At 31.1% G+C, this 14,951-nt stretch overlaps 1 protein-coding gene across 1 annotated transcript; it reads right to left on the minus strand.

Moving 5' to 3' along the window:
* Positions 1-12,844: 12,844 nt before the first annotated feature.
* LOC115881393 (39S ribosomal protein L2, mitochondrial) lies at positions 12,845-14,309 on the minus strand. Its single transcript, XM_030898852.1, has 5 exons — positions 13,857-14,309; positions 13,608-13,761; positions 13,352-13,538; positions 13,161-13,273; positions 12,845-13,105 (listed from the first exon to the last, which is right to left on the minus strand). The coding sequence occupies exons 1-5, from the start codon at positions 14,160-14,162 to the stop codon at positions 12,948-12,950; spliced, it is 918 nt and encodes a 305-aa protein (XP_030754712.1). The 5' UTR covers positions 14,163-14,309; the 3' UTR covers positions 12,845-12,947.
* Between the last annotated feature and the right edge of the window lie 642 nt (positions 14,310-14,951).

Raw genomic sequence — 14,951 nt, forward strand, 5'->3', positions numbered from 1 at the left:
ATATTATTTATTAAATAAAATTATTGTTAAAAAAATTATTATTAAATTAAAGTTATTAAATAAAATCTACTAAGACGTCATCCTGAACGTCATTTTCGTCCTCAACTAAAATACAAAAGTTTGTGCAACTGATTCGGTAGCATTGACCACACCTTGAAGTGAACATTTGAAACATTTAAAAGCCAGTTTTCTACAAGAGCAATGTTTAGAGCACTGACTCTCTTTGCAATTGCAAAATATTAATTTTAGTAGGTCTGGGGGCACCACATCTTCTGTTAATTGAATAGGTGTCAGATTGCCTTTTTGATCTTTCTTCCATCCATATTTTAAAGGATCTAACTTGTTACCAATCCATTCTTGAATCTAAAAAATACAACTTATAACATTTCCTATAATAGTTAATAATATATATTATATTGTTAATAATATAATTTGCCTCCAACTGAGAACTCTGCAAAACTCCATTTACTGAGGACATACTTTCAGGTAACTGTAAAGATATATCTATTATAGGAAATGTTATAAGTTGTATCTTTTAGATTCAAGAATGGATTGGTAACAAGTTAGATCCTTTACAATATGGATGGAAGAAAGATCAAAAAGGCAATCTGACACCTATTCAATCATTATATATATTATCATATTATAGCCTCCTGACCTACTAAAATTAATTTTTTGCAATTGGAAAGAGAGTCAGTGCTCTAAAAATTGTTCTTGTAGAAAGCTGCGTTTTGCATGTTCTTCAAAGTGTGGTCAGTGCTACGGAATCAGTTGCACAAACTTTTGTATTTTCGTTGAGGCTAAAATGTCGCTCAGGATGACGTCATAACAGATATTATTTAATAACTTTAATTTAATAATAATTTTTTTAACAATAATTTTATTTAATAAATAATATTTAAACGTTATTTTTAATTGTTTTAATGTTTAAATGTATACTTGGTTTATCTATATTAACACTATATAACTATAACACATAACACTGCAAGAAATTTGTTTTCTATTAAAATTAGGTGAACAAACTTCTACGGCTAATTGAAACTACTAATTTATTTCAATGATTTCGAGGTTCAGAATCAAGCTATAGGGTTGCTATAGGGTTTGATTGAATAACTCCATTTTATTTTTCAAAATTTTTAACTTTTGTGAAACATTTTTTTTTACTTGTAAATGCAATAAATTAATTTTAAAATTAAATAAACCACTGATAAAGATATCCACATAAAAACCCCTTCAGAACTAAAAAATAAATAATATGCATTTAAAATTTCAATATCACTTATGTTTCGAGTTCCAGATTAATATAGACTGTTCCATAAGTTAACGCATCTAGACACGATAGCTTACAGCATTACAAAAGCGTACATTAGCATACAGCGTACAGTTAAAATAAACGTACTGTAAATAAACCTGAAAGAATATACCACTCATTTGATTCTACATACTCGTATGTATGTGTATTAACTTACCTACGTTATTTTTTATTATAGTTAATCATATTAGTATAAATGTACTATAAAGTTCATAATGTACTGCTTTGTCAGAACTACAATAGCCACAGTCCCACTTATAAGTTAGTTTGTAGCATAGCTTAAGTGATGTAAACCAACAAATTGATACCAAAGCTTATTCAGAATTAGAGCTGGCCATCTTCGCTTGTTTTTTTTTTAATTTTGTTACAATTATTACTACAACATAATAGTATAAGCCTATGATTTAATTTACTACAAACGCAAGAATATCCAGTCACAGGTTGGTCGACCCCAAAAATATTTCAGTAAAGTTTGAACATAATTTTACACATTATAATTGTACATACATACATATATGTACATAACAATAATGCATTTATCCCAAAAACTTAAAATTTCTAGACTGAATCTTAATCATTGCCTGATTGCCTTTAAGAAAAGTCTATGAATAAAGAAAACAAATTATTTTCAATTCATTACTATGTTTTAAAACAAACTACTACATTTACAGTTTAATTGACAATATCTTCCATTAATACAGGTAATTGCTTAACGTATCCATACAAGGTGTTTCAAAAAACACTTGATGACTTGTTTTTATAACTAATATTTAATAAAAATAGTTTGTGTAATAGTTAAATTAATATAAAACATAAATAACACTAAGTGAGAGTTGAAATAAAATAGTCTCATTATATTACATCGTGTACCAAAAAATGATATCTTCTAGATATTATATGCCTTCCATTTTTGAGACACCCTGTATTGCTTAGTATTACCGAGCTGGAGATAAAAAAATCAAATCGTTCATCAAAACAGTTGGAAAACACATTAGACGCCCCCGAATTAGCACTCTAGATGCACAGAAATCGGAAAAAATGGGACACAATCTATTTTTATGTAATAAGACATATTCAGAAGGTAAATATTCATATATAACAGTAAATTTCATAATCGTAATAGTTTTCTTCTGAAATTCTATAATATATAGAAAAATATGATAGAATGTTAATAATTAGAACGTTACATATATTGCTGTGTTATTAAATTTTAATTATTAGTTGCCAATCACTATAAGTATTGTTATTACTGCCAAGCTTTTTTCGTCAGTTATATATTTATTGTTAAATTTAGCGATACAGATTACAGACAATATAAAAATGTTTGAAGTTAAACTCTTAACTAATCATTACTACAAATATTCTGTTAACTTTATTGAATAAATATATTGTTCCGCTAATTAAAATAATAAATTCAGATAAAGGAATCTACACAATGTAACAATGTATGATAGACAATGTAGCAATAATCTATGATACACAATGTAACAATGTATGAGACATCATTTGCTATAAATTTATAACACAAAGGAATTATGTGATAAATTTAGAGAATGATAGATGTAGAATGTAGAATGAGTAAGAGGGGGGTTAATCACTACGACCTTAAATATCTATTGTGCCCCCCTTCCTTGAATCATCACACAGTCTATAACCCATCATACCCCTGTTGTAGAGGGGACAGGGTATTTCCCATCCTCCTCTGACAACAGTTCTTCCTCCGAGGGTACACACCCTTCCACGGTTGGAGTTTGGCCCTCCGTGCCGCCCTTCACAGTCGAGGGGCTTGCCTCCGGCTGAGGAATCCGTGAGGTGGTGGCTGGAGGATCTGTCTCCATTTTCTCCACCTCTTTAACTTGGTCTCTTCTTAGACCTGATATCGGTGTTGTCCCGTATCTATAATAGAGGATATGTCCCTCTTTCTCTATTGCCTCCTTGGATTTGAGGTCAATTCCTATTGTGAGGACCTGACCATGACCCTCCTCCCTCGAGTTGATAACTCGCCAACTCGATGTCCTTACATTGAAGTTCTGACCCTGAATAAGGCTCAGCAGGTAGATGGTGTCTCTCCCCTTGCTCCTCGGCAGAAAGACCGTGATGGCCGCCCCTTTAGGGATGTTTTCTCCCTTCACTGCAACCAGTTCCGACCCTTACCAATTTTTAAGCTTAGGTGCGATTTCCACCAACCAATTCGCCGATTCTTAAGATACACAATCTATGAGGATCATGCCCACCCGAAAGTGTATTGCGAGAATGATAGATATTCGCAGTACTATTTGAATATTATGTCTGTCCTTTTCTAATAATTTACAGGTAGTCCTCGATTTACGTCGTTTCGTGTTACGTCGTTTCGAGTTACGTCGAACAAATTTTTGTCACTATTCCTCAAAGTTACGTCCCACTGTTTCGAGTTACGTCATTTTTTGAAAAGAACGATCCAAATTTTAAAAGAAGTTTGGACATAAACAATAAAATTTAGCAACATACAAGCAGGGTTGACAGATCCTCATAATGAAAAAGCGGGGGACAGTGTTGATCATTACTTAATTAGCAACTATTACGACTTTTGACGATACCCATTAAGTTCCAACCAAAAAAAAAATATATATACTTTCTAAATATCTCTACTTTACTCTCTGGTATTTCTGTAGTTGCCATATTAGTATATATGTATTATATTTACTATTATATGGATAGTTAAAAATACTTTTTTAATTAGATAATAAAAAATCGGGATTGTAAAAATAATCGCCCTAATTTGTTTTTCATAAAAAAAATACTTTTTTTATTTTTATTTTTTTTCGTTTATTTTTGTTTCTTGTATTATTATAAGTTTAACTACATTACAATACGCTGTTTCTCATACCTCAATTATTTAAAAATAGAATAATATTAATATATACAAACGCGCATGTCTTTGTTTTATCCTATTTTTATCTTACAAAACTACCTAACTTCTCCATATAGGAACTTATGACAAAATAAGATTCGACTTACGTCGTTTCGACTTAAGGCGCTATTTTGAAGAACCTAACCTACCGTAAGTACGAGGACTGCCTGTACTTACTTACTGCCATTACTCGGCGACGAGTATTTGACACGCATCAGGAGATGATTACGCAGGGCTTCTTCTTTCATGCGCTTTTCTATGACTGAAAAGCTCATCACGATATATCTAACATAAAAGACTTATTTTTATGTTTTTAAAATTCTTTATTAAATTAAATGATTTCTGGGTGTTTTTAAATCATTTATTTGCCCAAACCAAAACAAAACACACAGAAATCATTTAATTTTTAATAAAGAAACCTATACCCAAGAAAATCACAATTAAAATATAAAAGATGACATCACGTATCGGGCTCTTCTAAAGCCCGATACGTGATGTTATTTCTCTTCCGCACTCAAAAATCTCATTACTTTGTTGCCTCTTTATTTTTTGGTTATTGTTGTTAACTGAGTTTGCAACTCTTCTCCGTTGCGTTCTATTGTGCGCTGCTTCCTCCCACTGATTCTGCAAGCTTATCCCCTTTAAGTTTTCGTGAAAAATATCCATGTACCTTTTGAGTTGTCCAAGCTCGCTGACCGTCTACAAGCTCGCTGTAAAGAAAAGATTTTGGTAGGCGGTTTTCTTTAAGGTTTTCTTGCATTCTACATACGTGACCAGACAGCTTTTTCTCTCGCAGCTAGTTTTTTCAAGGACCGATATGTTTGAGACATGGTGGAACCATTTGATTCTTAACAGTTATCTAAGGTACCTCTGTTGTAACTTGTTTAATGCGTTCATGTGCCGGTCGGCGGTACGACACCAACAATTTAACCGATTAATGTAGCAACAAAAGTTATGTCATATAAATACAAATGATATTTTTTAAATATTTATTTTATTTAGTGTAACGGATGTCATAACATACATTTATATATATATATATATATATATATATATATATATATATATATATATATATATATATATATATATATATATATATATATATATATATATATATATATATATATATATATATATATATATATATATATATATATATTATATATATATATATATATATATATATATATATATATATATATATGTCTGTATCCGGCGAAATGGTATGAGACTATAGTCTCTCGAAATCATATATTCTCTAGCTGGACGGACTATACCTCTACTGGTACATTGTAAAACGCACAACGTGTAGGTTCTTTTTTTCTTTTATAACGTTGAAATATGTAAAACAATTTTAATATCAAATTCAAATTCACAAAAAACTAAGAGAAAAAATATCGTACGATCGAAAAAACGGCGTCAAATTACCTTAGAAGTGACTATCAATGACATTCACAACATAATTTTAGACACACAAAATGTTATCGATCACTATTTCTAAGGTAAATTAACTTCTTTTATATCAGATGGTATAAAAACAATACGCTAAAGTCTTCTAAATCCTTCTATATTTATACAGGGTGACCCACTTTTCCAGAATAAGATCCTATTTAAGATTTGTTTTACGTTTTTTTCTACAAAATATGTGGGCAATGAATGAATAATTTTAAACATTATATATGTATGAAGAGGTGTTATAATTTACGATTTTACAAATCCTGAGCAAAAACTATAGTAACAGAACTATATTTAAAATGTGCACTAACATTGCCCAAATTTTGAAATGAAAAATTGAAAAACTCAAAGCAAAAAAACTGATATCCAGCTTTTTTTGGAATAACTAGTCATCCTATATAAAATTGCCCTTTTGACAAGTATTGATTATCCATTAATGTTAATATTTATTTAGTTATTAATTCTACGAACTATAAATACTAAAAAATATTTATTTAATGTCAGTTCTCATTTAATATTTTCTTTAAAACAATATATTATATTTTTGTCGTTTTCAAAAACTTGTTTTCAATTTCTTCTATTCAAAAAATCAATTTGTATAATTCTGGTTCATTTTAAGAATAGCTATTAAAAATACATATTAGTCTGACAATCAAAATCTTTAATAAGGTAAGTTTTATATATATAAATTAATAAAATAATAATTAGTGTATTATTTAAAGCTGTCAAATTTTTATGAATCAAAATCAATCAAATATTATTAATATGTTTTTACAAGAAGAAAAGCAATACTTATCAGTATCTATTTATGTTTAAGTTTATGTTTCCTTGTAATATACCTACATAATATGTGTTAATTGTGAGTTAAAAAATAAAAAGGACTTCTAAAATGTTTTTGTATTTATTTCTGATATCACAAACATATACCGTATGATCGAGATAAAAAAAACGGCGTCAAAGGCGGCTGGGGAATGACAATCGATGATAGGTTATGGCAAGGACAATCTCTAGATGTCACTAAAAATTGACCTGAAAAATTAACACTAATTAAAGAAATATTAAAAAAGGATAGAACGTTTCCAGACACACAAATCTATTTCCAAAAATAATTGTTCTCGAATTTTAAACTACACCATTTAAAAATAAGTTACAATCTTCTTAGGACCAACTGACAGTGGTGCCAAAAAAATAAAGAAGAGTATGGGCCAAGTAATGACGTCTAGGTCATGACCTAGCAGCGGCGTGCGGTGACAATTATAGGCGGGGAAGCGAATCGGTAAAAAAAAACTATTTCGAGACATTACTTTTACATTTTCTTGATAGGAATCGGTGGCCTACCAGACTTAATAGAGAACAACGGCATACGGTCGAGTCGGCCGCTCCTGGCACGTAGACGTAGACGTAAAGAATCTTTTACGTGTATAAAAAATAGAAAATATAAGAAATGCGCATGCGTACGTAAACGTTTACGTGTTTGTAGGCCGATTCGACCGTATGCCGTTGTTCTCTAATAATGTCACTTATTTCTTCGAAGTTCCGACTAGAAAATCCTTTTTTTAATAAGGCACATACAACACAAACACAGTCTAAATTATTGTCCACACTAGCAGAAGCAGAAGATTGTCCTTCTTGACCCTCCATTACAAACGAAACCAGTAAACACTAAGTTAAATTCGAAAAAAATACAATATTACCTATAAAATCGCAAGCGAACCCGTCCCGATAAATTAAAAGTCGAGGAAGGCGGCCGAAAGATCGCTGCCGTGGCTAGCAACTGTGCGCGATTTTCCGGCTTAAGTTTGTCGTCTGCGTTCGAGGTCAATAACACCTACATGAAGGAGGGATAGGCGACCGGCGGCGGTTTCCAGACGCGCATCCATGCAGTAAAAGGCTAATTAAATTTACTACGTTTATGTAAGGTTTCAAATAAATAATTTTAACAAATTAAATTAATCTTTTGTTATAAAATAATTAAATTAATCTTTTGTTATAAAATAACAGTATTATTAACGTTTAACTATTTATTTTTTTTATCTTTAAAAAGTTTAGGGAAGCGGTGCTTCCCCCGCTTCCATGGACTGCACACCGCTGTGACCTAGCCAAAATTTCATCGATTGTCGTCATTCCCCAGAGAACTAGGCACGTCAGAAAAACAGTATTTTAAGACGTCTGGCTCTTTGATATATCTTTTACTAAGCTCTCTAGAACAGCATGCGGCTGGTAAACGTTGCGTTTCCTACTGCGCATTGAAAGAAGATCCTATATTTTTATTAGTCCTTTAAATTCTAATATTGAATATAAATCGAACATGTCTCCATAGCGCAGTGCGTAGAGTTTCCGACCACGAACCGATGATTCAGAGTTCGAATCCGGGTCAGGGCAAAGACTTTTTTATTTCATTTTCGTTTATATTCTGATAGTAAAGTATTAAATAATAAATCTGTTGATTCAAAAAAAAACAAATATTTAATACTTTACTATCAGAATATAAACGAAAATAAAATAAAAAAGTCTTTGCCCTGACCCGGATTCGAACTCTGAATCATCGGTTCGTGGTCGGAAACTCTACGCACTGCGCTATGGAGACATGTTCGATTTATATTCAATACTAGAATTTATAGGACTAAATTAATAAAAAATATAGGATCCTATGCGCAGTAGTGAACGCAACGGGTATCGGCAGCCAGACGGGCCGCATGCTGTTCCAAAGAGCATAATAAAAGATATATCAAAGAGTCTTAAAATATTTTCTCGAAAACGTTGCTAGCTCTTAGACTAGTATATGGGCGCCAAATTTCGAGTTTTCTTTCAAGCATTTCAGCACCGGTGTCGCACTAGCCGCACAGTCGACCAAATTTAAGCATCAAAACTTTGTCGCGTGATGCCTAATTTAGGTGAACTCTCCTGACAGCACGAAACTCTCGGCGATATATTTTTGTTAGTCCCGACCTTTGAATAAAAAGACTAAGGAAGGAGCATAATGCTATCCATGTATTCATGCATGGTGGGCGGAAAAAGCACCATAAAAGCACTCTAGGGTGGGGATCCTTGACAGTTCTGTTTGACGATTAATTTGACACATTTGAATTTGATTTGAAATTTTGTGGATTTGTCAGTCTTTACGGAGCTTATTTTATGTTATTTATTATTTATTCTACTATTGATAGTTGTATAAAGGTAGTAAATCTAGATGGAAATTGTGGCAGAACTTAAATTAACAGTCACATTCTCGCGATTTATCGAAAAAGACTCTAAAATAGTTGGTTGTGTAGCGTGCGGTAGATCTTCGCAAAAATTGAGTGAAATAATGGAACAACTTTTCGCTAGTAAGTGACTATATAATATACATACGTGTAGTAAACCGATCATTTATGAAATTCACTTAAATTAACTAAATTATATATTTTCTTGCATTTTAGCTTTTATTTACTACTTGTCAAAAATCAGATGTCAAAGAATTTTGATACGTTAATTTGACTTACCTGCTTCAGTAGCGTATCAGATGTTTGTGTTAATAAATACTTATTATAACTTATCTATTTTTATTAGAATTATATATTTTTATAACAATTTTAATAACTACCAACATTTATTAACAACGTAAAATAAAATAACAAATTATTGAGTCTACCTCACGTCTACCCTACATCATAGTTTTACATTTTTTAAATAAAATTAGAACGGCACTGATAAACCGAAATTTAAGTCGGCCATATTTGAGGCCCATCGCGGTGGACCTAAGATTTTTGATATGCTCCTTCCTTAGTCTTCTTATTCAAAGGTCCCGACGATATTACTTGACGACTATGCTACGGGGGGCGATTATAAAATTGAATAGATTGATATTGATATTTACAAAGGTTACAAAACAGTACTATTTTCGTAATTTTTGATTTGGGTTTTGACAATAATTATTTATGTTGTTTGTAATGAAACGATATTTATATTTAGGTATTGATATATTTCAGAAAGGATTTAAGGATTAAAAAATATAATATATTTACTGAATTTCAAGGTATCTGTATGATCATAACGTTAAATGTGTAACGTTAATCATAACGTTAAATGTGTAACGTTAATCATAACGTTAATTATGTTTTATAATGGAAAATAAATTTCTTGCAGTTTTTAGGTATATAATAAAATTATATAAGAGTTTCTTGCCTTGAACTATATTAGCAGTTCAAGGCAAGAAACTCTTATATAATTTTATTATATACCTAAAAACTGCAAGAAATTTATTTTCCATTATATATTTTGGGCTAGCCGAAAAAAGCCTTTATTTACTATCGATAGTTGTGCCTCGGTGGTACGAAAGTACTACCATTGCACACAGGCCGCTATCTCGCGATGGGGGACTTAATATCTTACCGCTACTTTACGACAAGTCGTATGTACAGTACGTCTGTCCGTTCTGTAGCTACGAAGTATCCGTAAGAGGGGAAACGATATACTCTCGATGTTTTTCGTAAAAAAATAGACGACGCGTCCCATCAATAAAAATTCAACAAATTTGCAAGTAGCCAATAAAATGAGTGGGCGGAGCGATTTGCGGTGACGCACTCGTCAAATCGACGTATAAAATATATTGCTGTTTATTAAAATGTTTTTTGTCCGCATTCCTTTCATAGACACAGATTCAGCAGATGTACTGTATATACTCTGCGCTGTGCTCGTCGTTTTATGGAAATACCCAAGCTCACCTGATGATGGGGTAGGGCCCCGAAACCGGTAGTGAGAGCAGGTTGATCCACATTATGTCGAACACAGCGTGGAATTAATTTCTATATTAGCAGTTCAAGGCAAGAAACTCTTATATAATTTTATTATGTTTTATATGTGGTGTTATCATTTCCAATGTTTGCAGCGATTGTGAAATCTATGAGTTTTTTTTTACTTTATAGTATAACTATACTAATTAAACTGAAAACCTATTATCTCTTATCTCTCTAATCAAAATCACATGTATCTATATCTAACGAAAAATTCCTTTACCTTATATAAAAAGTAGGTATATCAGTTCTACAATGAAAAAGATCACATTATGAAGACATATGTAAGGTATCAAAGTATATAACAAAATGTACCTACTTATAAAAAGATATTGACAACCAAAGCATCATGAACTGAAATCAGTTTGCAAGCTTTAAGTCAATATTTTTCATTTTGTGGGTAAATTTTAACCCATTTTTACGCATTAAACAAAATCTTTTGCTCAAAGGTTATTATGTATTTGAATATTATTGTGCCAATAAAAAAATATATTACTTTAAACTACAAATAATATCAAATAAAAAAAATTAAACTTAAGTTTTTTTAATACCATATTTATTTAAACATAATAAATATACACTAACAATCCCTTATAATTCTTTGTTTTTTAGAATTCTTGAAACATTGCTAAAATATACAACTTCCTTATTATTATAAATCAGTTTGCAAGCTTTATAAGGCAAATAAAGCCTATATAGTTCATCTTTTTCCCATTCAAAACATAAGATAAAATTTATACCTACATTTATTAGCATTAACTTTGTATCGGTAAACTTATAAGTAACACTCTCTTCATTACCGACCATTTCAACCATATCACAACTTATCAAAGTACTTCCATATTCTTTCCGTACATCAGAAATTCTAAATAGTATATTATGTTCTTGATTATTTAAAGTACTATCAATATCACAGGATTTTTCATGGTACCAAAATTTGATCCTATTGTGTGCACCCTTTAAACTTTTATAAATTTTATATGTTAAACTACCTTTTCTAAATTTTTTCCTCTTTTTTGATGGTATAAAATATAAGTTATTCCATTCTAAATTAGGTTGAACTAGCTGCGTTCTCGACTGGCTAGGAAACTGTTCTATCTGAGGCTCCAACTGCGATGAGAGTTCTTTTGATGGTGATGATATTTCAATACATTGAGTTCCTTGAAGAACGGTCATTTCTGGAGATAAATTTCTTCTAATTCTTTTGCGATTTCTTAAATAGACACGACGTTTTTCTACAATGGGTGAAAGGCTACTTTCATACAAGGCACTTTTCTTAGTTAGCTCAGGTGATATCCTTTCTGAATGAACAAAACTACAGCTAATAAGGGGTGAAATACAATCATCTTTATCACTAGTTTCAACATTCACTGGATCATAGTTAAAGGGATTATATTTTTTTATGGAATAAAAGTCTGGTAAGTTATTGTAATTGTAACATGTACTTTCATCCTCAGAGCTTGAATTATTCCAGACAATTTCTATTCCTTCAGACTTTCTTAGCTGTTGTTTAAATACAATTCTTTTTGTTTTCTGCATAACGAACCCAAATAACCTTTCCACCTCTTGCAACAACAAAACTGATGAAAAAGAAAACAAATTGAACACAAAACATAAATTATTGTTTAATTCAGTGATTGAGGTTAAAAATTCTGTTTACAAAATGTACAACTGTTTTACTGGTTATCTACATTCACATTTGATCACTTGCTGTGTTCTAGTTAATTATTTTATGGCTGTGACCACTTGCTTCTACTAGCTTCTACGTCCCACTTGTCCCACTAGTCAACCTTACCCTTAATTTCGCAGTTCTGCAGGCGCATAAACGATAATCGGTCGCGTATTTCCATTATTTCGCGTGCAATCTAAACAAAAAAAACTTACCCCAGAGACTAACCAACGCAATCAAAACTTTATGATCAAAACCACAATCAAAACACGCCTACGGCGTATTTGGCATTGTGGTGCTGTGTGCCTGTGTTGCCAACTCAGCGATTTGCCACTTAATCTAGCGATTTTTTAGCTTACCGAGTATAAACTATAAACAAACCAAAAGTAATTCATATTTGTAGTGTACTTGTATTATCAAACTTTTTTTTTGAATCCAGTGAAAATTTTTCTTTATATAAATGTTATTTGGAAAATTATTTGCAAATAAAAAACTGTTAAATCCAATGAATCTAATGTTCTTATTTTAGACCGCTCCGCCATCAAATATAGTGTTTTTTTAACGTATTTTGAGTATTTGACAGGATGAAAATTTTCTTCGAACAACTCTATTAAAGGCGATTGACACGGTACAAACTTCTTGGGTCAAGTATATCTTCCGTGACTTGGACCAATTACACCTCTGAAATACACCTGTTTTCTGGATAATAGAAAATAATGTAATAAAAATAATTATTGAAGTTAATAAATGAGGTAGTAATTTTATTAATGGTGTAACAGTAATTTAATTATGGTGTATTTTGCTATAAGTTCACAAAAGAAGCATCATAAAAATGGTATATTCTATTTAATAATGAAATTGACTCCTCAAAGTTCTAACAAAATAACGATCAGAACTGAATATAATTTCATCTATCTTTTCTGCATTTGGAGCAACAATAGTTTTAGTTGGTGGTGGCCTTCTAATTTTCCTTCCATGTCTGCCTGTCTTCCTTTGCCACAATCCTAATTAGAATGTTACTTGTTACTAGATTCTAAAAAAAAAATATTAAGAATTTACCTGACCGTGGTCTGTTACCAAGTTCCCTATTTTTTTGAGCTGAGCCAATAGGTGTACTAGAATGTTCAATATTACTCAGCCTTCCAACTGTACACATACATTCTTCAGGTAAACTAGAACAGTTATATAATTTAGGTCATGATACATATTGAATCAAATATTTTAATTTAAAAATTATAATGTTCCTTTACCTAAATTCTTTTTTGCTTGGCGTCATTATAACGATATGATTATTTGGCGCCTTTCTGAGAATTGTAGCATACGTTCCTGCAGAATGAACCAAAAAACCCCCTAACCCTGGATATTTTTCTACACAATGAATTTGTGTACCTAATGGTAAGGCTCCTAATGGATAAGCATCGCCTTCATTAGCCCTTACTAATAAATAAATTATATTAATATTTATAATGTTTTAAAAGGTAACTAATTTTGTAAAAAAGCAGATACCTGGTATTCTGGGTATGTGACACGATGTCTTAATTAGATCTCCAACCTTCATGTTTTCTGTTGCTAAAATATATTTTAGCTTGTCCGCACTTGCTACCAATGCTACATTAGATGTCCTACATCCATCTTTTATAATCTTAATAACCCTCTCAACCTTGAAAAATAAAAATTATAATAAACCAATTTATTGCCTCATCTTATTGTTGTGTTATATAACACATTTTAATTATTAAAACATAACATAATTACCAAAGGTGGCCCCTCTTTAGGACCTACTCTTTTCCAATCAATCCAGTGATATTTGTGTTTAATTCCACCGCCAATTCCTTTGACTACTAGTCTACCTGATTGAGGATCCCTTCCTCCCAAGTTTGTAACATTTAATGGTTTTACTGTATACTTTTCAGGAAAATGAATAATTCGCCGAAAAGCAACCCCATGCCCGGTTGTAGGTTTTTCTACATATTTAGCTTTACCTCGTATAAATACTTTTTGAATATCAATAAAAGTATTATTTAATGATAGTCTTTGAAAAGATCTCGCTAATTGAGACATTCCTTTTTTTATTAACTAACAATAGTCATTGACTTAAGTTCAAATCAAAGAATATATGCCATAAAAAATACTGTTTTCTACTACTCCTGTTTCCTATTTCCTATTCTGAAATCTCATTTATTTATCAAACTCAAACTGCATTATTTAATTTAGGTTAGGATAGAAATGACAGGAAATTATAGGATTATAGGATCATACCAGAGATATAGATCTGATCATAATGCTCATCATATAAAAAAAACTATATGTGTATTTATATGCTGATTTAAAGCCTAGATCATATATGTTAGAGAGACCATGGGAACATCGTAGTTGAAAAGATTCTCAAGAAACATAATATGATTCTGTGATATGATTGTTTATGAGTTATATTAGAACGAACGTTTAACTTTGGAATAAACAATGAATAACAACATGAATAACAATAAATAAGTATAAAGAGTAAATAAGGTCATTTGAAGGTTAAATATGGATATAACATATATCATAAGTACGTATATGTTTAAATAGAGATCATAGACATCAGATAGAATCGTTCACAAAGCTCGTTCAAGTTGGTTCAAGTTACGGATGGAAATGTTCTAATTTTTTATTTTAATTTCACCCGTTATATCTATTATTTTGTGATTTCAAATTTCAACTTTTTTAACTTACCAGGGTTGACCAAAGATAAAGACTAACAACGTAAAAAATAAAATGTAAAAAAAGAAGGAAAACAATCAACGCCCTTTCCTGGATAAAAATTTACAGGTACCACAGAAAACATATAAAAGCTATTTGCTATTTGCT

Source organism: Sitophilus oryzae, unplaced genomic scaffold (genome assembly GCF_002938485.1).
Source record: "Sitophilus oryzae breed Bouriz unplaced genomic scaffold, Soryzae_2.0 scaffold_1718_pilon_pilon, whole genome shotgun sequence".
In the NCBI taxonomy this organism is placed as follows: Eukaryota; Metazoa; Arthropoda; class Insecta; order Coleoptera; family Curculionidae; genus Sitophilus; species Sitophilus oryzae.

Coding starts and splice junctions, on each gene's coding strand:
- LOC115881393 (XM_030898852.1), bottom strand. CDS start 14,162: ATGTCTCAATTAGCGAGATCTTTTCAAAGACTATCATTAAATAATACT. Junction 13,762..13,856: donor CTAAAGAGGGGCCACCTTTG/GTAATTATGTTA, acceptor TTATTTTTCAAG/GTTGAGAGGGTTATTAAGAT. Junction 13,106..13,160: donor TGGTAACAGACCACGGTCAG/GTAAATTCTTAA, acceptor CATTCTAATTAG/GATTGTGGCAAAGGAAGACA.